Source organism: Panthera onca, chromosome X, assembly GCF_046562875.1.
Source record: "Panthera onca isolate mPanOnc1 chromosome X, mPanOnc1 haplotype 2, whole genome shotgun sequence".
Lineage (NCBI taxonomy): Eukaryota > Metazoa > Chordata > Mammalia > Carnivora > Felidae > Panthera > Panthera onca.
In genome coordinates this window covers 45,129,765-45,153,951 of record NC_138357.1, presented here as the reverse complement: position 1 = coordinate 45,153,951, position 24,187 = coordinate 45,129,765, and the positions used below count along the sequence as shown (strand labels likewise).

General features: G+C 45.0%; 1 protein-coding gene across 3 annotated transcripts; it reads right to left on the bottom strand.

Annotated features, from left to right (window-relative positions):
- Positions 1–512: 512 nt before the first annotated feature.
- Positions 513–22,358, bottom strand: LOC145714637 (glycine receptor subunit alpha-4). Of its 3 annotated transcripts, XM_081794301.1 has the most exons (9): positions 21,946–22,358; positions 18,389–18,519; positions 18,038–18,105; positions 17,163–17,386; positions 16,942–17,024; positions 15,302–15,442; positions 11,773–11,987; positions 6,801–6,950; positions 513–874 (listed from the first exon to the last, which is right to left on the bottom strand). In XM_081794301.1, exons 1-9 carry the CDS (start codon positions 22,014–22,016, stop codon positions 584–586), a joined length of 1,374 nt encoding a protein of 457 aa, XP_081650427.1. In that variant the 5' UTR covers positions 22,017–22,358; the 3' UTR covers positions 513–583. The 3 variants fall into 3 exon arrangements, with proteins under 3 accessions (XP_081650427.1, XP_081650428.1, XP_081650429.1); XM_081794302.1 differs by lacking the exon at positions 15,302–15,442; XM_081794303.1 differs by lacking the exons at positions 18,038–18,105; positions 21,946–22,358 and having other exon boundaries at positions 18,389–18,502.
- Between the last annotated feature and the right edge of the window lie 1,829 nt (positions 22,359–24,187).

Genomic DNA, 24,187 nt, shown 5'->3' with positions numbered 1-24,187 from the left:
AATACCCTACCTCAGTGCAGCCCATGACTGTTCCCACCTTGCTGAGAGGTAGGGAACCTGTCACCTTGCCTTCTTCCCATAGTCAAGGACAACTGACTGTGTCACAAAAGGCAGCACTTGTGGATGAAAAAGACTGCCTATTTGAGCCTGTGGTAGGAGGGACAGAGGACAGAGCAAAGGCCAGGCTCTGGGTGGGAGGTAACAGCATGAAGAAAGATGCAGGTTAAGATAACAAATGTCAGAATATAGTAGCAATGATCTGAAAATTCTCCACTGGAGAATTGGAAAACAGGCTCCAGCAAGGGAAAAAGGTCATCCTGGACTCAGAAATATGGCCAAACCTTACTCTCATGAGAAATGGGATAGCATGGAGAATAACCGGATTCGAGCAGATAAGCCCTCTTTCTAAGTACAGCCACCACTGGCACCATGCAGTGTAGACATGCATAGCTTTGGGATTGGCTGTTGAGGTTCCAGAAATGAACTCTCCAAGCTCCTGATGGAATCCAATGGAGGGGGAATCTCACACAGGAAGAAGCAGGAAGACAACAGCTGGACTTTCTAGCCCTTAGCCGTACCCTATTCACAGTGCCTGGTGGATATCTTCTGACCGTAGGACTTTATAGACAACCCAGTAGAAGATGTTGAAGATGAGGAAAGTGAAAGGGAAGACAGCCCGGGAGATGGTGTCAATCCTCTTGGCTTGCTCCACGTAAAGTTTCTTCATGGTTTCTCCCTCCCTTAGAAGAGGGGCTGGAGGTTGGGGGGTATAAATGTCAGAACTCTCCTTTGGACCTCCATCCTTTGCCTGCAGGCAGTGGCCTAGGCCATAGCCACGGAAATAGAAGTGACATTCTTGGATGATATCTTCCTCCTGAAATTACATGGCAGAAAAGACAGAATTTGAGGTTATAGCTCTAAGGCAGAGGAATAGAGACCAGGCCACACAGAAATATCTCATAGGTGATGCTATGCAGACAGGTAACTTGGTACACAGGACCACTGCATGCTTTTTATGGTCACAAAACTCATGAGATAGATGTATGCTCAGCAGCTATTCATGGTACATATGGTATATTTTATGATTCCGTTGGCAGATAAACCCCAAGATGTCTTTTTAAATTGCATAACATCATTTAAAGCCATCTAAAACCCAGCGAAGTGCAAACCCACTGTGAGAAAGATATCTCAATGCCAAGTTATCTCTGACTGGTGATCAACAGAATAAACAGAACAATAAAACCTTTAGAATGCACAGTTAAGATATTTAGACTTGGTGAACTTGACTTTAATGACTTTCAAAAGCTTCAGGATTAATTCTCCTTCTATGTAGTATCTTTTAAAAAATTGTTTATCTCCATTCAAAGCTGAAAATTCCAAAAGTTTTAAATAACCTCGTTGGTCATTCAAGTTACAGTAAAGCTGATTACTCTATTGCAGATACATGTGCTTCTCTGCAACTCAGCAGATTTTGACAAAGGGGTCAGTACATCTAGGGTAACATTTATTACCCAATACATATTACATTTATGTAGAATATATGCATTATGATGAACACATTAGCATTGGGGAAATAAATTTTATATCAGCATTAAATAATGTAGCAGCTACACAAAGTTCATTTATCCAATAGTCAGCGGATAACCTTAAGTAGCTATAATAGTTGGAAAGTGAGGTAAGTAAGGACAGAAAGAGAGATAAAGGGAAAGATAGAGATAGAGGAAGAGGGAGAGGGAGAGATATAAAGAAGGAGACATAGAAATAAAAAGAGAAAGGACCAAAGACCCTGAGCTATCAATAGAGAGAGTTTTACTCATATGAGAGCCCTACAGGCCCCTACTCACAGCCTATTTACTCTTAGCTTATATACAACCCAGACACACCTAATTTTGTCTACTTCTAAAGCACACACTGCCATTATAAATGATGGTTCACAGTCTGGAAAATAGAGGACAGCTAAGTACACACTAGAACCTAAAAATACTTCATTCAAAGATGGTTACAATTTTTGCAAGTGTTGATGTTTATAGGAGTAAAAGCTTCAGCCATCTAAGAAATCACCTAAAGTGAAATGCCCCCTTGTGGGATGATACCTACTACCTCCTTGGTTTGCCTAGGACTGGGGGCTTCCTAAGATTCAGGACATTTAGTGCTAAAACAGAATAGTGTATACGTATACTGAATTGATATGCCATATATCTGTATATTTATATATGTATATATATACATGTATATAGGTGTATATATATATATACAATGTGGATAAAGTAGGTTTTAAACACATTGTATAGTTAGAAGGACATCATAGGGTCTTTATAATGGGACCTTTGCAGCTATGGTAACACACTGAAAAGTGGCTTCATAGGTGAGATATTGGTGTTGTGGGTCCCAGTAGCCCTTGATTATTACTTCACTAGAAGGCTGAGTCTGTCGCTGGGCATCAGGAATGGGCAAGTTCAGGCCAGATATTTACCAACAGATTCCATCTCTTTCTCTGTTTCCTGTGGGCTCATAGGACAGACCTTGGGAAGGGCATTGGTCTTGTTCACTGCCGTGTACCTAGCATGGTGCCTGGTATCCAGTAGGCACCCAGTAGATATTAGTTGAATGAATGAATGGACTGATGAGACATATGCTTCAGAATATAAGACAGGGAATGGCTTTGTTCTCATGAAGCTGGCATCCTCTTAGCGTCTCAAACTGAAGAGTCTACTCAGAAGAGAGTCTTACTCAGTTACAAAGTGCTTGGCAGAAAAAATGATTATTCCTTATCCCACCCATGCACAATGGCCTGATGCCCTTCAGCCTCTAAAAAAATTGGCACTTTTGGCATAGGTAAGAATATAAGTCTGCCAACCAGAGAGCTTTGCCACCCAATCTTTGATTTTGCCAATCTCTGTGAAGAGAGTTGTATATGTGTAGGCCAGAGGCAATTCACTACTGTGGCTTTGCTTTGACCCTGAGTGGCAGTAGGGCTGCCTTAGCTGTCTGCTCAAAGTTACTTCCATAACCTTTCACCAAAGGCCGTGTCTCACCTCACCTGTATTTTCTAGTTCGTTTTTATACTTTTCCTACATGGCATTTGTGTTGGACCCATTTTGGAAATGAAGAACCAGAGGTAAACAAAATATCTTTCAAGTAATTTAAACATGAGAGAGGAAAAAAAATTTTCTCTTTTGCTTTCCATTTCAGGGTCCCTCACACCCCTAGTTCCCCACTGCTCATTCTTATCTCCTCAGCTTCTCAGCTCCTCAGCTAGAGGATAAAAGTATGGAATATGTTTGCCAAAGACTCTGAAAAAGAAAGTTGAATCCAACTGCCGTTTTCTGTTTCTATAGATTCATTTACTTCTTTTCTCCAATCATAGTAAATCATAGTAAATCTAAAGGGAATTATTTGGAAAAAATTTACCAGGCTGAAAAAAAGCTATCCCTCATGGGACAAAATATATGACCTCTAGAGTAAGCTGCCCTTGACTCTTTTTGATTTTAACATATTGTACCACTTGCAGTTGGTGACAAAGATAAGTGGTCTGAAATCCAAGGGTTGGGGTCTTGGATAGGAGTATTATCTATTTAAGCCAAATTCTGAGGTATGTTTGGGGAGGGGGGAGGGACAATGGAGATATAAACACCACTTAGTGGCTTCCATGGCTATTGAAATAGAATATTTTTGTTGCAGGTATCTATAGGGGAGGACAGCTGGGTGCTAGAGAGTAAAGATATTCCAAAACCAAGTTGGGGAAGGAATGAACAATGTGAGAGGTAAGGTGTGGAGATGGGAACGAGTGATAGGTATTTAGTAATATGTATTGAAGTGAATGAAAAGAAGACATTGGAGAGTGGGGGGAAGTGCTGGCAGAAGGAGAGAGGCAAGCAGGGTTCTGGGACCAAGCCCCTGAGAGGACTTGGCAGTATTTTGAAATTTCTTCCATTTCTCAAGTTATTCTGCTGATAATGGCAAGGCCTCCTCTCTGTTTAGCTTGAAATACTGCCCTCTCCAATGAGCCTGCAAAGGTTGGTAGAATAGGTAACATGGTTGCTGTGTCCAGAGCCTAGTGCTAAGGCCTGGTGAGGTTGTAAAAAAAGAGAGTCAGACCCTTCCCTGTGAAGCTCATAGCCTAACTGGGAAGACAAAGCAGAAATGTATGGAAAAGAAATTAAACTATTTTAGACAGTGACATGAAAAAAGGCCACCATGCAGTGGAGATGGGTGGTTGAGGAGAGATTAGAGAACATGATTAAGCCTGGAGCTGGATGAACAGCTGGCTGGCTCCTAAAATACTCCTAACTTCCTCTTGGCTAAGGGCTCCCTGAAAATCATATGGTTGCTCTCCCCTCCCCTAAGAGGCTCCTCTCAGACCAAAGACTCCTGCTTTTCTAGCTGGAACAGCACAGCCCAGAGAGAGGTTCTGGAAATAGATTAACTCTGCATAAACTTTTCCTGCCAGCTCAGTGGCCTCCAGGATTCCTGCTACAGTTCCACTGCAATGGTAATGGCTTTAGGAAACACAAAAAGGGACATGGGCTAATGGCACAGGTTTTGATTTTCAGGTTTTATTTATATTAGTAATAAGCCCAGCCCACTTTTTGGCAGGATTCAGGAGCCTAAGTGGGGCCCAGGCCGTAGTTATAACTTTGTAATAATTGAGCACTGGTTATGACAGACTCCATTATGATGTCAGGATCAACATATATATGACCAGGAAGGGATAGGCTGTGGGCAGTTGGGGGCTGGAGAGGTGCAGGGAAGGAGGTGGGACTAGTGTCAACCTGGGGTAGTTCTACAGTAATTGCAGCAGTACTCTGTTGCTAGGACACTCACAAAGGCAATTTAGCTGGCAAAAGGACACTGGAACTGTTTGGCAGCAGGTAGGCATTGAGAAGGCATCAAGATTAAAACCCCTATAAAGATAAGATTTTGGTAGCTGAAGGCAGGTTTGACACAGATAAAGAGGAGATAGTGACAGTTACCTTAGAAAAGGGAGCACTCTTTTCTTTCCCTTCTGTCAAGTCTATATATTATTTTTCTAACATTCAGCATGCGATAGGAAAGGTTTTAAGCCTCCTGAAGGAGTCCTACTCAAGGAGATGCAGTTGTGGATCAATCCACTAGAGGGCATGTTTCTCAGCCTGACTAAAGTCCAGGCAAGAACTGATGAATTCTGACAAACCAATAGATGAAACAGGAGCCCTGCTTTCAGCAGAAAGGGATCCTAGCTAGGGACATGAGATCCAGGAGTTGTCTTTTAAAGATATTTTTAGTGTGGACATATGGTTGGGCACTCCAGAAGCAACTGAGGTGGGAGGTGGGGTATTTGGAAGAGAGAAAATCTTAGTGCTGGAGTGGCCCCAATAGGCTACAGCCAGTGGGATCAGATCATTTTCTCTCCCCTAAGAGGTCATATGTGTATATTCTCTGGCTTTAAATCCTCCAAATTGGGCAGAAAACAAGGAGTCAGAGCTCAAGATAGACCAGAACTCTGATTATTAGGCCGCCAGTATGTAGCTCAGCAAAGGCTTTTGGCTTTGCACATAATTGGGCACTTGCTTCTGTGAAAGTGGCCCAGGAACCTCTGTTGTCATGACAACATACCTAGCACCCATTGTCTGGGCAATGGGGAGGGGCAAACTGCCTCTGTTGTCAGGGTCACAAGATCTCTATTTCCCCTGGGTGATCATTCTGCTGTAGAAGAAATGGGGTTAACAAACAAGAGTGAGGGAGACCAACACCTCACACCCAACAACTCTGATACACCCAACAACTCTGATGCACCCAATGAAGATCAAGGTGAAGAAATCCAACAGCCAGAAGAGGCAAGTAGTGGTTTTCAATTCCAGCTTAGCTATGGGGACCCTCTTATAATGCTTCCCTAGAAAGGCCCCAATGCCGGACTCTTGAATTCTTAACCACCAATCAATGTATGGCAACCTGGGGTACCTTCCTCCTGGGTGAGGGGAGAGCCAGGGAAAACCATTACTAATTCTCAAAGTAATCTCATATTGACTAAATTGACATGGTTCTAATACTAGCTAACATTTTTTTCAGTGTTTACTATGTGCAAGGCACTGTTTCATGCTCTTTTTTTTTTAATTTATCCCGTGATAAATTATTTCAGTAGTTTCCCAAGGAGACAATATCTCTGTGTCTCTCATTTACCTTGATAGCTTTTTTAAAAAACATTTTATTTTTAAGTGATCCCTATACCCAATGTGAGGCTTGAACTCATGATCCTGATATCAAGAGTCACATGCTCTTTTTTTAAAAGAGAGACAGACAGTGAGAGCAGGGGAGGGGCAGAGAGAGGGAGAGAGAATCCCAAGTAGGCTCTGCACTGTCAGCACAGAGCCCGATTTGGTAAAAGGCGAAAGATTTATGCGATTTGAAGAGAAACCAGAGCATTACAGAGCCCGATTTGGGGCTTGAACCCACGAACTGTGAGGTCATGACCCAGCCAAAACCAAGAGTAAGATGCTCAACTGATTGAGCCACCCAGGTGCCCCGAGAGTCACATGCTTTTCTGACTGAGCCAGCCAGGCACCCCCGTATGTCCATGCTCTTAGTCACTCTACTAGACTGCTCTTACAGGGATTAACGTCTCATTGGACAGATAAAAAAATGGAATCAAAGAGGTTAAAATACTTAGCTTATCTGTGACCAGCCTAGGACTAGAATCCAGGGTTCCTGACTGCCTGTCTAGACCTTATAGCACTATGTTGGGTCTTGGTTTGTGGGAGGAGTAGTAGGGAGGAAGGAGTTCAAAGGAGAAAGGAAGTGGGCCCCACTCTAGTTATATTTACCATACATTGGCGCCTCTGCCTTCTTCGAAGTCGCATGAATTCCTTATGCTGACGGGAGACAAAATTGACAGCAGCGTACTCCAGCAGGGCAGCGAACACAAAGAGCAGGCACACAGCCATCCAGATGTCGATTGCCTTCACGTAGGACACCTGCAACATCAACCAACAGAACAGTCAACCTTCTTGGAGCCCTTCCATGGTCTATCCAGTTGTTTGCCAGCCCATATCAACTGCCTGCTATTCTTCAGTTTTATCCTGAATTTCTCCTGGTTTTTAAAGAAGCTTTCCACAATATGTCCCATTGCCTGAAGGCCCTTGTGAAAGAGATCGGGCTACCCATCATCCTTTACTTCTCTGCACTCTCCACCCTCCACTTCCATCTCCCTTTCCTCCCTACACTTCTTTTACTTTCTTTTATTCCTTTCTCACTTCTGCTTCTGTTCCTGTTTATTATTCTTTTCATTATTATCTTCTTCTGATTCTCTTCTTTCAATAAACAGCAATGAACATGAACACTGCTTTTGTTTGCCCTCTGTTAATCTCCTAGGGTTCTCACAACTCTGATGGAAATTGGGCACGGTTTGTTATTCCCGTGTGAGACGTGTGAGGACACTTGAGGCCTAAAGAGGAAAAGTCTTAGCCAAGATTACTCAGTGAGAAGTTGGCACTAGGATTTGGGGGTTCTGGGCTTTCAATTCAGCGTCACTGCTATTCATCGAGGCTGCAGTCTCAATATCAGACTAGGAATTCCTTCCTTTCCCTCCTCTACCCCCATTATTCTCTTAACCCTGTGTGTTTTTTTTCTTCTGCTCTTTATGAGAGGACCTGCCACACCTGTTGGGATGAGCACTGGATGTTGTATGCAAACCAATTTGACAATAAATTATATTTAATATAAAAAATAATAATAAAAAAAGAGAGGCCCTCCTAAAGAATTGAGCTCGGTGGCCCAAGGGAATGCCACTCAACCCCCAGCTATAGACACTTCTTTAATTTCAAGGTGCTGTTGGCATTTACCTATCTGGTTCTTAGTGCTCTCCTCTCACTACCTGCCTTGGAAGCCTTTTAAGTACTTTTTTCTTCCATTTCCCTTGTGAAGATTGAACATTTACCTCTCCTGGAATGGGGTTTTGGCTGAGTGGGGCCAGGAGAGGTACAGAACTTAGGTTTATGAAGTCCTTTCACCTCTTCAACCAGATGGACCCCCTACATAGTTTTGAGCTGCTGAGCCCACCTCATGGGACTCCCCAGTTGGAGTAGGATTCATGACAGACAACCTCTTTTACCAGCTATTTTGGGCAGTGAGGGTGCTACAGGCCCCAGGTAAGGAGCAGGTCTCACTGGATAAACCTTCTACCGTAGTGGTTCTTGTGATGCCACCCCCCGCCCCCCTGCATCTTCACCTGAGTCGCATTTGGCAATGTTTAGAGATATTTTTAGTTGCACAATTTGGGGAAGGGTTGCTACTGGCATCTAGTGGGTAGAGGCCAGGGATACTGCTAAACATACTATAATGCACAGGACTCCTCCCCCGCCCCCCACACATAAACATACATACACACAACAATTATAAGGTCAATAGTGCTAAGGTTGAGAAAACCTGCTCTCTTTTAAGACAATTCCACTAAGGCAACCCTGATTAAGCATCCCTTGGGGTTTCCACTTTGCCACCTATTAAGAGGGCATCCTATTTCATTCAGCATCTCCCAGTCCCACTGTGTCCCCAGGGATGTCAAGTAAGTGCTATGAAAATCCATAATAAGGTAATGACAAGGGAGGTCCATGAAGGGCTTTGGACCATCAAAAGAAAGGACACCTCAAGCCACAGGAATGAAGTCTTATTAACAATAGTGTGTCAATAATACACCTTAAATATCTGTGGAATCCATCCACTCACTATCCTAGCTCATCTGAATGACTCCACACTTTCTTAAATGGTCTCCCTGCATCTATGCTTGCCACCTACAATATGTTTTCCAGACAGCAGCTAGAGTTTTGTTTTCAAAATGTAAACCTAATTATATCATTCCTCTGCTTACAAACTTCATGGCTCTCCATTATTTTTACAATACAGTTTATGCTCCCCTTAGCATGACATTTAGCCCCTTGCCTACTTCTTCAGCCTCATCTTGCCTCTTGTAATCTGTGACTCTCCCATGATAAATTTTTTCAGTAGTTTCCCAAGGAGACAATCTCTCTGTGTTTCTCATTTACCTATTGCTTTAAAAAAACCACTTTCTTTTTAAGTAATCTCTATATCCAACATGGGGCTTGAACTCACAACCCTGAGATCAAGAGTCACATGCTCCACCAACTGAGCCAACCAGGTACCCCAACCTCGATAACTTTTAAATGTTCACTTTATATATGACATTCTCTGGTAAGCCTTCCATAATCATCTCAGTATGGTTTGGTTGCCCCTGCTATATGTGCCCAGGTTACCTACACATTCTTAGCATCCATCAAATATACCTGGCCATTTCCTTCAATAGATTGTGAGTTCTCTGATGGCAGAGACTGTTTCTACTATGTTCATTATTCTATCCTCAGGGCCTAGCTGAGTGCCTGGCACATAGCAATTATTTTGTAAATGAATGGATGGACAGGTGGATGGTTTAGCAGTGTATTTGTCTCTGCTGGCTTCTGCTTGCTTTCTTGGCCCTCTTCACTAAAACCTGCCCCAGAAGTAGTGGGCCATTTAGATCACAGTTTCTCAAGAAAATTGGGTCCCTCCTCCCTGCTGCAACTTTAGGTCAATTCTGTCAGTCTCTGGCAGAAACTTCCATTTAGCCCTCTGTCCTGGTCTGAGCCACCCAGAGCTATGTAGACTGAGAGCAGGCAAAGAGACTGTGATCAGTGCCTTTGGGAGCCCCCAAAAAGGCAAAGAAAGTGTGGTTTCCTGGGAGCATGAGGAATGGCCATGCCAGCTGAATTCCATACAAGTGAGCTTCTGCTTCTCTCATCCTGGACACTAGAGTTGTATTGGGAGTGAAATTACTGACCTTTTCAGAAGCCCCTGACTTTATCCCACCTCTTTCCTTAGGGGTCTCCCCAAATCTAACATTGCACAAACTCAAGAGTGAACAGAAGCTCCCTGACTTAGTCCCTTACTTTGTGGGCTGGCCAATGAGTCTATTTACTTTGGGGGTGAATGCCTACATATTTTGCTTACTGGTCAATGAGACCACAAAAAGGTCATCAAAATATGATGAGAAGGCACAAAATACTGCAAACAAACAGCCCTCTAACAAAGTCCATTTTTTTTTTCCAAATGAGGAAACTAAGTGATTCCTAGGAGCAGACAGATTGTGCTTGCTCACAGGAGGGGACTAGAAAAGGAGGTTATCTTGGCAAGAATAAGGCGCTAATTGCAACCTCCCTGCAGGTCAGAGAAGAATCTCCTTGCATGGCAGCTGCAATAAACCAGGGCAGGTTTCTAAGGTCTGAACTACTTTTCTGTCTCTGGTTTTCCTACAAGTCTACTACCACAACACAGCCATCACAGCCCCACCTGGCCCTTTCATCCTTGCCTAAACCCCGTCTGTCTCTCAGAGCCTTTTCAATATCCCTGTCCATTTAGGAAATACATTTATAGGAAATACTTTCTGACAACTTCCCCTGAAACACTTGATCCTAATCTGAACTTTGTCACTGTTTATCACTAGAGGACTTTGGTTACCTCAAAGGTTTTCCAGAAACTCAAAGATAATTGGGAGCATCACCAGCTGCTTTAGCCCCAGGTCCACCACTCCATTCTTTCCACTTAACACCTAACAATTTTAACAATAACAAACATTTATTGAGTGGTTACTAGGTGCCAAACACTGTTGTCTGTGTTAATACATTATCTTATTTATTTCTTTCAATAACCTTATGGAAGAGGTAATATTATTATTCCTGTGTCCCAGGTAAAGAGACTGAGAGGTTAAGGAATTTACCTAAGAATACCATTGGTAAATGATGAGGGTGGAACTTAAACCCAAATCTTCCTGCCTCCAATCTCCTACTCTTAACCACTACACCAATCCCATGGCAAGTTTGTAAATTCACCATGGATGCTGAGATTACACCCTGTTTAAGTTCCCTGTAAACGTCTTCTTAGGAATAAGCACTGGGAGATGGGAGATCACAGGGCCTGGTTCCCATCAAATCAAAATGAGAGGGACTATGTTCACAGTAAGTTCCACAAGTAACTGTGTTGCTTTTGCTTCCTATATTTTTCCATGGCCTAGAACAGTGCCTGGTACATAGTACATGCTCAATAAATATTTACTGAATGAATGAATCAGTTTGTTCCCTGATTTCTCAGAATCTTGCTGACTGTAAGGACATTGAGGTAACCTCTTAATTCCCTACATGGAGACATAAGGCAGGAAGAACCTGGGCCCAGTTTCATGAGCACAAATCTCTTTGTGTAATCAAAGCATCACCAGGCCACAAATGTTCAGAGTCCACTGACTTTAACTGCCATTTGCTACCTCAAAATGTTCTCACCCCAAAAGAATGGACGTTGTCTCTAGAGCTCTTTATAATAGTGTCCAACTTCTGACATAGTAAGAGACAGATGTTGGTTTAAAATCCTTATATATTTTTTTTGTTTCTTATGGGACATGACCTTGAGAAGGTTTATTCTATCTCGCTGGGCTTTATTCATCTCATCTGTACTATGAGGGAGTGGGACTTTCTACTTGCTAAAGGTCTTTTGATTTTGGACATGCTAGTATTTCCAGATAAGAGTCAGAGTAAGTCAAGCACTGTCTGCTCAGTCCCTACCCAGACAACACCCACAACCTCATCTTCCACATCTTTAGCAATATCATTAGCAGTATGTTGTAGGGGAAGAGAAAACTCCGGCCACATGCTCTTGTTCAATGGCTCTCCTCTACCTTAAATCCAAGGCAAATAGTGATCAGAAGGGAACAGGACTATGAATGTGACTATGGCAAGCAAGTTCTCTTGCATGTCTCTTCACCTTAGGCAAAGATGCCCGGGAGCCAGAGCTCTGAGTTGTCATGGTGAGCACAGTGGTGATTCCTAGGCCCACACGAGCAGGGGCGGCATCCATGTTGATCCAGAAGGAGACCCAGGACAGGATAACGATGAGTAGGCTGGGGATGTACATCTGAATCAGATAGTAGCCCATCTGCCTTTCCAGGTGAAACTTTACCTCGATGCAGGTGAATTTCCCTGTAAGGAAAGAGGTGAGGTATCAGGCCTCAGGTTCCCAGCCTGCAGCTGAGCCTGAGAGGCAGGACTAGGGCATCCCTATCTCTATAGGTCAGCCTCTGGGAGCCTCAGCTGGGCAAATAAATGAGCCTTTCAAAAATAGTCCCAAGGAGCACCAGAAGTTTGTTCTAAGGAAGCTGTCAGAGCAGCCATCAAAGACTTGGCCTCTTGGTCCAAGCACTAGTTTCCAGAAGAGGGCCTTCCCTGTGACCACACAGCAAGAGGATTAAGCACAGAAGGATTCCAGAGCCAGACTGCCTTGGTTTGAATTCTGAACCTTCCACATACTGTGTGACCTCAGGCAAAGCACCCAAGCTAATTTACCTTCAGTTTCCTCGCCTATAAAACAGAGTAACAACAATATCAACTCCATCATTGTAGGAATTAAATTAGGTAATGTATTTGGGGTGTTAAGCACATGGGTAGTTGGTGCTATCGTCATTATTAACAAAGCAATGAGCTTAAACTCTGCCCAAGTCTCAGCAGCCTTGCTTGAGCTTGCTGGTACCCCAGATGCTCTCTAGCAACAACAATTCACTGAAATAAACACTGTCTGTATCTTAAGCAAGTGGGAAGAGCTGGATAGGAACTATCTGGAAACAGTGTCCAATAGACATCAGCTCTGGATAGCAGGCAGCAGGTGCCCAGAGAGCATCAGGCAGCAGCATTCTATCCCACCAATAAAAAGTGCATTAGTCCAAAGCACATGTACCAATGCTCTGCCTCCTCTGCCAGCCATCTTCACTTTACCCTGCTTCCCATGCCCTGAGGCTACGAAAACACTAGCTCAGAGCTTCTCCCAGCAGCAGAGGCTTAGGATAACCAAAGCAAAAAGCAGGGGATGTGTATATTGCTATTTTATTCTGGACTAGGTTTGAACTTATCAGGCCTGATTCCTCAAGGCTAGTAACTTCATCAATGACTGATTATGGCTATGTGATGCTGTGACCTCCTATTTTTCCCAGAGTCCACCCCACCCCAGACTTTTGCTATGACATGTCTTTGTTAGGTATCCATATTTTCTTTCCTTCCTTCATTTTTTCTATCTATCTATCTATCTATCTATCTATTTATCTAGTTTTGGTAATGGTAGTTTTATTTTTAATTAAAAAATTAATACTTATTTAGTATAGGAAAGAAGTGAGAAGTAGAGAAAAATAATAATATTTATAAGCTCACATTTATCAAGCCCCTACTAAGTGCCCTGATTTTATATAGTTTATCTCATTAAAATTTCATAACAACTCTTTGGGGCAGGTAAAATTATTATTTCCAGTTTTACATATAGGGATACTGAGGCTCAAAGAGATTAAGTTATGTTTTCTTGAAGGCACCCAATAGTAAATGGTAGAATCAGAATTCCAACTCAGCTCTATATTACTCCAAAGTTGTTGCTTTTATCTACTGTATCACATTACTTTAGAAATATTTAGTGATAATTCCTTCCAGGATTTTTAAACACATGCTTTTGGTTTGTTTCTTTTACCACAATATAATGATTCTGTGTATACAACTTTGAATCTTAGCCTTTTCCACTTGTACTTTCCATGTTGATATAAGAATCTTGCAAGCATCCTTTTAAACATCTGGATAATATTCCACCAAACAGATGCACTGTGTAATTTACTTAACCTCTGTCATGTTGGTGGATATTTAGAACAGTCCTAATTTCTTTGCTGTATAAGCAGTGACCCAGGAACCCTCTTGGGGTCTAAAGTCAATGTGGTATTTTGGAATATTTCCTTCTAATAAATTCCGAGAAGTGGGATTCCTAGGTCAATATATAAGGAAAAAAATAACTTTTAAAGTTTCTCAAAGTATGCCTCTCAACGTATGCATCAGAAGCCTCAAGATGCTTGTTCAAATGCAGATTTCTGGGGCGCCTGGGTGGCTCAGTCGGTTGAGCTACCGACTTTGGCTCAGGTTATGGTCTCACAGTTTGTGAGTTCAAGCTCCACGTAGGGCTTTGTGCTGACAGCTCAGAGCCTGGAGCCTGCTTCTGATTCTGTGTCTCCCTCTCTTTCTGCCCCTCCCCCACTCATGCTCTGTCTCTTTGTCTCAGAAATAAATAAACATAATTTTTTTTAAATGCAGATTTCTGGGCATCACTCCAAGTGCATATAATAAGAATCTCTGATAGGCAGAGCTCAGGAATCAACATTTTAACAGGCTCCGTAGGGAAATATAATGCAGACTGAAGTTTGAAAACCACTGACCTATATACAAATTGCCAGTTTTCTCCCCAATACAAGTTCTACTGATTTCCACTCCCATGAGCATTTTCTAAATTCAATGGTTTGTTCCTATCTCCACTTCCCACACCCCTACATACACAAACACACATATTCATAAGGTGGTACCCAAAGCGTGTCAGTACACCATAGAAGGATCTACCTCCATTTTTTAAGATAAAGTTTATTTATTTTGAAAGAGGCGGGGAGAGTGTGAACAGGGGAAGGGCAGACAGAGAAGGAAAATCCCAAGTAGGCTCTGCGCTGTCAGCACAGAGCCCAATGTGGGGCTCAAACTCATGAAACTGTGAGATCATGACCTGAGCTGAAATCAAGAGCTTGATGCTCAACTGACTGAGCCACCAAGGTGCCCCAAGGATTTCCCTTCTTTAGCCTCTAGCCTCTACCTCAGGTTCATAGCACTTTGTAGCCAAATTTCCAGGGCAACTGAGGAACAAGTAGTTCTTAGGGAAGCTGCAGGGAGCAGATGCTCAAGCTGGAAAAGCAACTTTTCTCCACTTCCTGGCCCACATTTCACATCTGGGAAAACAAGCCAGTTCAAGAGTTGGTTGATGGTGGCTGAGTATGAGGCGTGGATGTTAAGCCTGCCAGTGCCCTGAAGCCTATTACTTCCTGGTTCAGCAGAGCCATTCGCTACTGTCAGATGTAGATTCCCCACTTTCTATACAATGTTAGCCCCAGGACAGGTGGGACACTACTGTCACTCACTGGCACAGGTCCATCTACTCTGCAGCATGTGATAGGGACAAAAATATGGGCTTTGGAGTTAGAACTGGATTTGAACTCTCAATCAGCCATTTTCTAGGTATATGACTTGGAAAGTTGATTTAACTTCTTAGAATCTTAGTCTTCCCTTTCTGAAAAATGGGGCTCAAAATTCCTACCATAATGAGATAAGGCATATGAAGCACTTAGCACATTTGGCACAGAGTGGTCTTTCAATAAAAGCTGGCTTCCTTGTTCCCTTTCCTCCCTCTGGAGGCCCTTCTGTGGCTTACAGCCAGTAAAGATCCTGGTTTTTACCTGTGTTGTAATGCTTGGTACAGTAGCCTAGATCCTTCTCATCCCGCAAGATAAACTGGGGCAGAGTCAGCCCCTCAGCCACTTGGACAGCAGGAGCATCTTCCAGCCACTCAAACACGAGGTCATTCATGGTGTAGCCAACTAAAAGTGACAGAGATGGCAGAGGGCTGCAGAGTGTGGTGCTGGGTGGGGTAGGGAGAGGGTTAGAACCAGCAGAAAGAACAGATGAGGAGGTAAGGCCTGGGTTTTAGGAGCTTCTTGCTCATCTTAGAAAGGGAAACCTTTCTGAAGAGGGTACTTGGTCAATTGTCTTATGGGACTAACCTAAGTAGGTAAAGAAAAAAGATTTCAGACTCCTTTCTATCTAGTTCTCAAGCTTTAGAAAGTCCCAGAGAGAAATTATTCTGGCAGACCTATAAAGCAGGTCAAAAGGGTTGGAAAGATGTCAAGGAACCCAGCTAGGAACCTCCTGACATGTCTCAAATCCAGTGGAGTAAGGATGTGTACTGACCACATGTCTTGAACTGAACCAGCCTCAGAACTAGGCCTTCTGCCACTTCACCCCAGGGAGGAAAGACTATTTGTACCCTGCAAGTCATGCATGGGACAATGTGCATACCACAGACTCCTAGCCAGGGCCCTGAACTGGGGCAGATATTGAGAGTTAACATCTGAACATGCCAAGTTGCTCACAGCTAGCAGTTTGTAAAGGCTCCTGCCATATATTTGACTGTGTTCACACATGTCAGGTAGAATTGGAAGAAGAAACACCGAGGCCCACAGATATCCAATGTAGAGCCTTGACTCAGAGTAGCCGTGTGACTTTGGGCAAGTCATTTCCCTTTTGGTAAAATGCTCTACGTACTATTCACAGTTGTGAGGGGGTAATAAGAACCAGGATGTGAAAGTGGTTTGAACTCTAAAGAGCTGACCACATTCTACCCATCATTGTTATTATATGCTGGAAGCAGTCTGAGAAGCCTTCTTCTCTGAGAATTGAATGCATATGTATTGATCTCACAGGAGATGGCCAAGGACTGCATATAGGTGATGGTCCAGCCTTGTCATCCTTTGACTTCTCTGCAATTGGGGCAGCCCCTACAAGCTGGCACCCCTGCCACAGACTAGCCCTTGGCTCACCTTGACACTCTGGGCACTGTCCTATGCCTAGAATTCTCCTCTTCTGGTTCTCTACAAGTTATCTTTGTTTATGAGCAATCAGGGTTCAGTACCCCCTCTACCGTCTCTGGCATTTTTATAGGCATCTTGAATGTCTTAACTCAGGGCGAGTAAAGGTAGAATTACTCCAGGCACTGTGAGAGGGAATATCTTTTGGCAGAGAAAGTATCTTTAAAATAACCCCCCACAACCAACACAAGCACATTTGTATGTAAAGCTGTTACCTTCCCATTCCCCAGCCCTGTGGAATAGCCAAACCAGTAAACAGTGTGAGGATGGAAAAACACATTGGGTTGGGTGTTAGTGGGTCCTGGCTCCTAGTCTCATCTGTGCCAACAACTGATTGTGTGTAAGGGTAAGTCCCCACTCTGGGTTGCCCTTTTCTTGTCTAGAATATCATGGGATGGGGTTAACTACCTGATATTCCAGGCCTTGCTCTGTGACTCTCTAGAGACACTTACAGCTCTCCAGCTGCATCGTGCAGGTCTGGATATCCATGGGGAAGTTCTTGAGGTCCATTGGGCAGGACAAAATGAGGGTCAGCCTGGTAGGGACAGTACAAAAGAAGTGACATCAGCTTACTGAGGCCAAGTACAACACAGGGGACCCTCTTTCCACCCCTCAGCCTCCATCTGGTTTCTTCCCCTTGACCCAAACTTTCCTGGGCATCCACCAGGTGCACCTGATGCTGTAGAGCACATTCCCGTTCTTGAAGATGCGCAGTAACTTGTTGTCTGTGGTCACCTCATGGAAACTGGCCCCTTTCTCATTGGCAAAGAACAGGTCTGGCTTCCAGATAGAGTCTAGCATGGAGGGATCAAGGTCCAAAGAGTCATCAGGATATTCTCCATAGGCTAGGCGTGGGTCATTCCACTGTTGCCGCAAGAAGACATTCACCCGGTAGTCCTGGGAGGGTGCACATATGGGCCCTTCAGAGGCAGTGTTATTCCAGGGACCCAGCATGGGCAGGGGCAGGAGGGTCATGGGCACGAGGGTCATGAGGAGGAAATGCTGGGAGCATATCTCAGGGGCAGTGGACATTTTCCACTGGATAAGGATCCTGCTTTGGCCTGATATGGCAAAGATGGGAAGGGAAAAGACATTTATTAAGCACTTACTATGTGCCGGGCTCTCTGCTAAGTGCTTTATTTATATGCATCATCTCATTTAAATCTTACACCAACACTGTGAGGAGGGTACTGTTATGATCCCCATTTTACAGATGAGGAAACTGAAATGAGAGATTTAAGTAACCTGTCACACAGCTATTAGATGGTAGAGTCAGGATTTGAACATGGGTTTTGTCTGATTCCAAAGACTGTGCTCTGTACCAAGCTACCTCCCATGATTGGCCATCTGCTCCTTAGGCTAGTCTGCCTTTAGCCACTGAACCCCAGGCTAGAGAAATATATCTCCCAGTGACCAACTTCAGACATTCCATGGCTTTAGCCATGATCATGAAACAGGGAGAGGAAGGCAGAGGGAGGAAAGTTTCGGTATCTGGTGGGTTTCTTCCATTCACATAGAATGGAAGCAGGGAACAAAGAGACTCCTTACCATAGTAGTCTCAGTGACAGAGCCAAAACTGTTGATGAAGATGTTGCAAGTCACGTTCACAGGTGGGCCTAAAGGTGGCAAAACACAGCCATATTGGCAGAGCATTCCAGGAGTCTGGAAGCATGTTCTAGGACTCCCTCCCTGAGCTTAAGGCCAAGGCACTTCTGGGAGAAGGCAGTGCCAGCTACACAGACCCATGGGCACTAGGGAGGGGACGCTCCTTCTGAACTGTAAGAGCTAGCCCTGTGCCCCCAGCCTCCTCTTCTTGGGGCAGACAATAGGGGTGGCATGGCAGTGCGCTCCAAAGAAGAGTGGGGAAGAAAGGGTTTTTGTAGGATGAATGCTTCTTACCTTTAAAATTGGGTCGAATTCTGGCATCATATCCTGATGTTCGTCCCATAAGCTTGTCCAGGAAATCAGAGGGGGACATAGGTTGGGGCCCTTTGGTCCCAGAATTGACTTCCTCTTTTGCCAAGGCCACTCTGGACAGGATAGATAAAGAAGTCTGAGGCCAGTTGTATTCTACATTTATCACAGACCCTCTACTTTCCTGTCCCTACACACCTCTGGCTGGTCTCTCCATCAGGCAGGAGGATAGGAGAACATGGGTGTCTGGGTACCTATTTGCAAAATGAGGAGAACAGAAACCTCCATAAGCCAACACTGCAGCTCAATAGTTAGTCCTAAAAAAGTGCTTTCACATATATGAGATCTTTTTACCCTCACAATTCTCAGTATAGTGAGGGTGAAGACAGATGAGAAAAGTGATGTGTGGGATTGGAACAGCCACTATAGAAAATATTATGGAGATTCCTCAAAAAAGTAAAACTAGAATGACCATATAATCTAGCAATTACACTTCTGGGAATATATACAAAGAAAATTAAAACACTAATTCAAAAAGATATATGTACCCTTGTGTTTATTGTAGCACTATTTATAATAGTCAAGATATGGAAACAATCTAAGTGTCCATCAACAAATAAATGGATAAATGGTATACACACACACACACACACACACACATACACACACGCATACACACACATATATATGTACACACACACACAACAGAATATTATTCAGCTGTAAAAAGAAGGAAGTTCTGCCATTTGTAACAACATGGATCTTGAGGGGATTATGCTAGGTGAAAAAAGTCAGACAAAGACAAATACCGTGTGATCTCATTTATATATGGAATCTAATAAAGACACAAACCAAAAGAGGAGTGGCCTACCCTAAAGTCTCAAAGTTGGTGAGTGACAGGATCAGGGCTCAAACCCAAGGGGTTGAGGCCTAATCTAGTATTCTCTTTCTGAAGGTGTTTTGAAGAGTGACAACTCACTGGAAATAGCATGTTTGCTGCAATGTTTTGGCTTAGCCAAGGATGGGAAGGAGTCAGGGACAATTTGCATCACTGAGAGTTGGTTTTAGTTGCTTAGCCTTCATGCTAAGCCACTCAGGATCTAGGGACCTAGCTTCACCTAGCTTCTAGAGAGAGAGAGACTTGGCTTCTGGTGTTTAGTCCAACAGGAAGCTATGTTTTGAGCTGGATTTCAATTAATGCTTGGGGAAGCTTCAGGCATATAAACTCTCTTTGGCAACAAAACAGGTGAGGTAGCAGGTCTCTAGAAGCATGAGAAGGGCTCCCAGAAGGATGGCTATGCCAAAAAGGTCAATTTCCATCTTTTCCCCCTAACAGCTTGATTTTGAGGAAAGGACCAGTGTGCTTTGGCCTAACCTAGAGGCTGGGCCCCTTCTCCCCTGACAAGTTTCCTTCTAAGAGCAGCAAAACTCCTTCCACATGCCTTCTTGTCTGCTTACCAGCCAACAGCTAGACTAGGGACCAGGAGCTCAGCCTTGAGGGCCAAGGTAGGGCTCAGGGCCAAACTCAGGTTGGACTCCTGGCTGGGCCTAGCCCTCCTGCTGCATCCTGCCATCATCATTGTGCTAGCCACAAGAGTTAGCTCTCTCACAGCCACTACTATTGCCACACTCTGTGGTTGGGAGGCAGGGTGACTACTGTCCTTCTGGGTCTAATTCTCTTTGAGCCAACAGACCCTGGTACATCATCTGTGCACCATGCTAGGCCATATAGATCATATGCACTGTGATCAGTAAAATAAGAAAAATAGCTAAGGCATCATGCTACATGCGTTACTCACCTTATCTAGTTTAGTTCTCACATCAGTGCTCTCAGATAAAGGTTATTATTATCCCCCTTGTATATATGAGGAGACTGAGGATCAGCAAGATAAAGTGACTTATTCATGATCATACAGCTAGTAAATGGTAAAGCCAAGATTCTAACCTAGAGCTATTGACTTCAAAACGAAGTCCATCTACCACTATGCAATGATGCAAGCAGCCCAGGGTGGGCTGCCAAGGAACCAGAGTGGGGGAAGATCAGTGGAAGCCACACCCTGATGTCCTAGACTCCTGCCTCTTTGAATCCCCTGAGCAAAGGAAGCCCTTACTCTGGGAACAGAGACCACTGAGGCCACAAACAGGGGCTGCCAGAGCAGGTGGCTTAAGCATGCTCTGAAAACCCAAGGAGGCTGGCGGTGGTGCTGGAGCAAGCAGAAATCTGTGGCTTCACTACAGGATGTCCATGCTGGCCACGTGCTGCTGCTGGCCACCTGCCACCTGCCTGCTGGGAGGCCACATTGTCCTGTACATGGAGCAGCCAGACCCTCGCCAGCATCTTCGGCCCCACTCTCATGTCACCTCTCCCAATAGTTCCAGAACTAAATTTTTTTTCTCATGCAAGCTTCTGGGGTGGGGTAGGGGAAGAGCTCTGATTCTGCTCCTGGGTGGTGCCTGAGTGACCTTGGACAGGTCACTCCCCTCTCTAGGACTCAAGTTTCTATATGTACAATGAAAGGCTTAGACTCAAGACTTCCTAAGGTCTTGCCTTGCTCTAATTGTCCAAGTGGGAATGCTGCCACTAAAGCTTGGGCCTTGAGGCAGCCTCCCCTCTAGGAAGGCCAATGAGCTCCACCATGTGCCCCCTTCTGCCTGCATCCTCCTACCAACTGCAGCTGAGCTGCCATTCTACTCTGGGCTATTTTTCACTCTTAGGAAGTTTTTTTCCCCACACATATCACATCCCTGCCTGCCTGCCAGCCAATGTATCTGTAAGCAGTGAGGCAGGAGGCTCCTCAGAGACAAGCAGTCCTAGTGTGCTCCTTGAATTAAGAGGAGGAGGAGGAGGTTATTACCGTGGCACCTGGCCCTCTTCACCTCAGGAGGCACCCTTCTTATGACCAGTTCAGCCCAAACCACAGCTATCTTTCCTCCTCAACTCACCCTGTCCACCTAGACTGGCTCCTGGTCTCATGAGAAAGTGGGAATGGGTAGGAGTACATTTACAGGAAGCTGAAAGCATGTCTTGCCCTCAAGCCCAGAAAATGATTTTCACTTAGTGCCCCTTCAGGGACAGCAAGCAGCCACATGTGCACAGGCAGGGTGACTGCAGAGGGACAAGGTTTGCTCAGCTCAGCTTCATTCTGATATGGTTTAGAGAAAATCCCTGCTACTTTGAAGCCTATTTGGTGGGCAGCTGACAGACATTGGTGTCATTTTTAGGAACTTGAGCAGTGTGTGGCCATACTAGTAGGGAGACAGGAAAGGATGGCAGGACAGATGACCTCTGTTCTGGGGTTCATATACCCAGCCCATACCCAGGCCCAGAAAGATCTCACCCATACAGAAGCCTTCCCACCAGCTCTGGGGCCTTGGCATTCCTCACAAAAGCCTCCCAAGTCCTGGTTGGGGGGAGAGTGTCCTTCCCTGGAGCCCTCCAGACTGTAAGCTTTTTTGTAAACTTAGAGGAAACTGTGCCAGAAGCCCCTGCTGCCCCCAGCCAGTGTTTGCATGCACCTTCTTCTCACTCCGACTCAGCTCACCTGAGGAGGACTTGCCCTGGCAGGGTCCAGAGGAGAAGGAAGGAGAGGGTCGCAGGAACAAGAGTTGTCATTCCGCAAGGAACCTGGAGCTCTTTCTCAGCCTGGCTGCCAAGGTAGGTGTGATATCCCAGCAAGGGGAATGCTGCAGAAAGTACAGAGCCTTCCTCCAACTTGGTCTGCTCACATGGAGCCTGTGGGGCCAGGCTAGGAGTTGTGCACTCTCCCTCCTCTTCTGCTCTCTTCTCTGTCCTGCCGTTACCAGTCAGGGGCCAGAACTATTCCCCCTGGAAATGATCCTGATTTGGATAACCCTACCAGCTCCTGCTCTGGCTTGCCCAGGGGCTCCGGAGGGCCTCAGCCTGCCTGCCTGCCTGCCAGAGAGCCGAAGGAGATTCTCTTTGGGCAGCACTCACCAAACCCTGGAGTGTCTTGGAGGGAAGGAAGGAGGGCGACTGGTAGGAAGATGTTGCCCTCCCTCCCACCTCCCCCTAGGTGCACCCTCCTAAAGCATCAATTTAAAGGCACAGTCGTCTGGCAGCTGGAGTGGGGTTCAGAGAGTGTCGTGTGTTGGGGAGGACCTTGGGCTGCCTCTGCTGCCGCTTGGAGAGGGCTGGAGGTGTTCTGTCCAGCTTCTAACTCTCCAGCTGGAGGAATGCATGCAGGCTGCCCTGCTCCCAGCTCCCCAGCAGTGTCCCTTATAGCCTGGAGCTAAGCTGGGACTGAGCTGTAACATCCTAATGATTTTTGTAAGGGGGAAAAGACCTGAGAGGGTTTAGGCAGAGGCATTGGGTTTTCTCAAGCTGACAGCTTCAGGTTTGAGAGCAGGTCACAGGGAGGCCAAGGGCAGGGTTGGCTTTTCCTCAACCCTCTGGATGGAGACACAGGACATGGATGATACAGAGGAACCTTGGAATCTTCCTCATATTGTTCTGCCTGCCTGTCTGTCCATCTGTCTGTCTGCCTGTCCCATCTCCTTCATCCTTGCAGTTTCATATCCTTTTCCCTGACTGCTTTCTTCCCTCAGGTTGTCTCTGGTGAGCTTGGCCAGCCCTCCATAACTCTTGGAAACTCTCTTTACCTGATACCCTTCCCCCAGCCCAGCTTGGCTGTGGGAAGAGATAGGTGTCCCTGGCAGGGCCAGAGCAGGCCTGGCAAACAGTAAGCTTTGCAAGCTTCAGAGGAGGCAAAGCAGCTGAGAGCAATGATCTGGTGACCCAGCCCTGAATGGGAAAGAGAGGCAGGGAGAGTGGGTCTATCTTCTCCCTGGCCTCTGCCCATTTGCTTGCAGCATCCAGGTGCTTTAGCAGCAACACATCTCTTGCCAGACCCTTCCCCCAACTTTCCTGAGCAGCAGCTCAATTGCACTGAGACTTCCTCCAGTGTGTCTCCCTCTCTCTTTTCCTCTACTCTCTTCCTCCTTTTCCCTGATGTTTTCCTCCATCTAGCCTCTCTTTATCTCCACCTCCCTCCTGGTTTCTTCTCTGTGTCTCACCTTTTGAGTCTGTCTTCTCCCTCTTCTTTGGCCCTCACTTTCTCTCCATTCCCTGTTTCTCTCTCAACCTCCCTGTTATCTCCATTCTCTTACTCTCTTCTAAATCACAACAGTAAGAAGCCAAGTGTTTTCATCTTCTTCAATGGAAACTCTCATACCAGTTCTGCTGAGTTCTGAGTGCATACAGGGGGACGGTCAGTGCCACTTTACAGGGATCCCAGAGCTGACTGCAGCAACCCCCCCAGCATCACCAGAAAGGGGTTTTGGGGATTGCAAGCTCTTCTAAGGGCCCGTTGGGTTGTTAGAGGGAGTTATGATGACAAGGTAATAATGCATAGAACTTTCACTGCATCTCCCTTTGGCTGTGTTATTATTCACAGGAGGAATTTTTTAATCACAAATTACATGGAAAGAAGATCATTTTGAACAGTACACACTGAAATGTTGATGGAGGGGATTGGGCTTTTGGAATTGGGACTAGAGACATTACAAGCTGCAACTAACATTTATATGGTCAGTAAGTACAACAAACAAAGTATTAATTTTCCTAAAAACATTTGTAGCAGTCCTTTCACCTGCTCACCCTCCCTCCTCATTTCTGGTAAGCATCACAGTGCCCACTCTGCAGGCACAAGCGCAGGTGGGAAGAAAATCTTCCAGAACCTCTCCTGGCAGAGCTCCTGATTAAGCATCTAAGGGCAAGTGTGGGTGTGGAGAGGCACTTGTCTTCTCTGTGTAATGCACTCCTTG

Bases quoted from the DNA above. Each gene is read 5' to 3' on its own strand.
- LOC145714637 (XM_081794301.1), bottom strand. From the start codon at position 22,016: ATGACAACTCTTGTTCCTGCGACCCTCTCCTTCCTTCTCCTCTGGACC. The intron at 18,520-21,945 runs GTGAGCTGAGTC...TATCCTGTCCAG, and splicing joins CCAGGGCAAGTCCTCCTCAG to AGTGGCCTTGGCAAAAGAGG. The intron at 875-6,800 runs GTAAATATAACT...ATGTAATTTCAG, and splicing joins GGCAGAGGCGCCAATGTATG to GAGGAAGATATCATCCAAGA.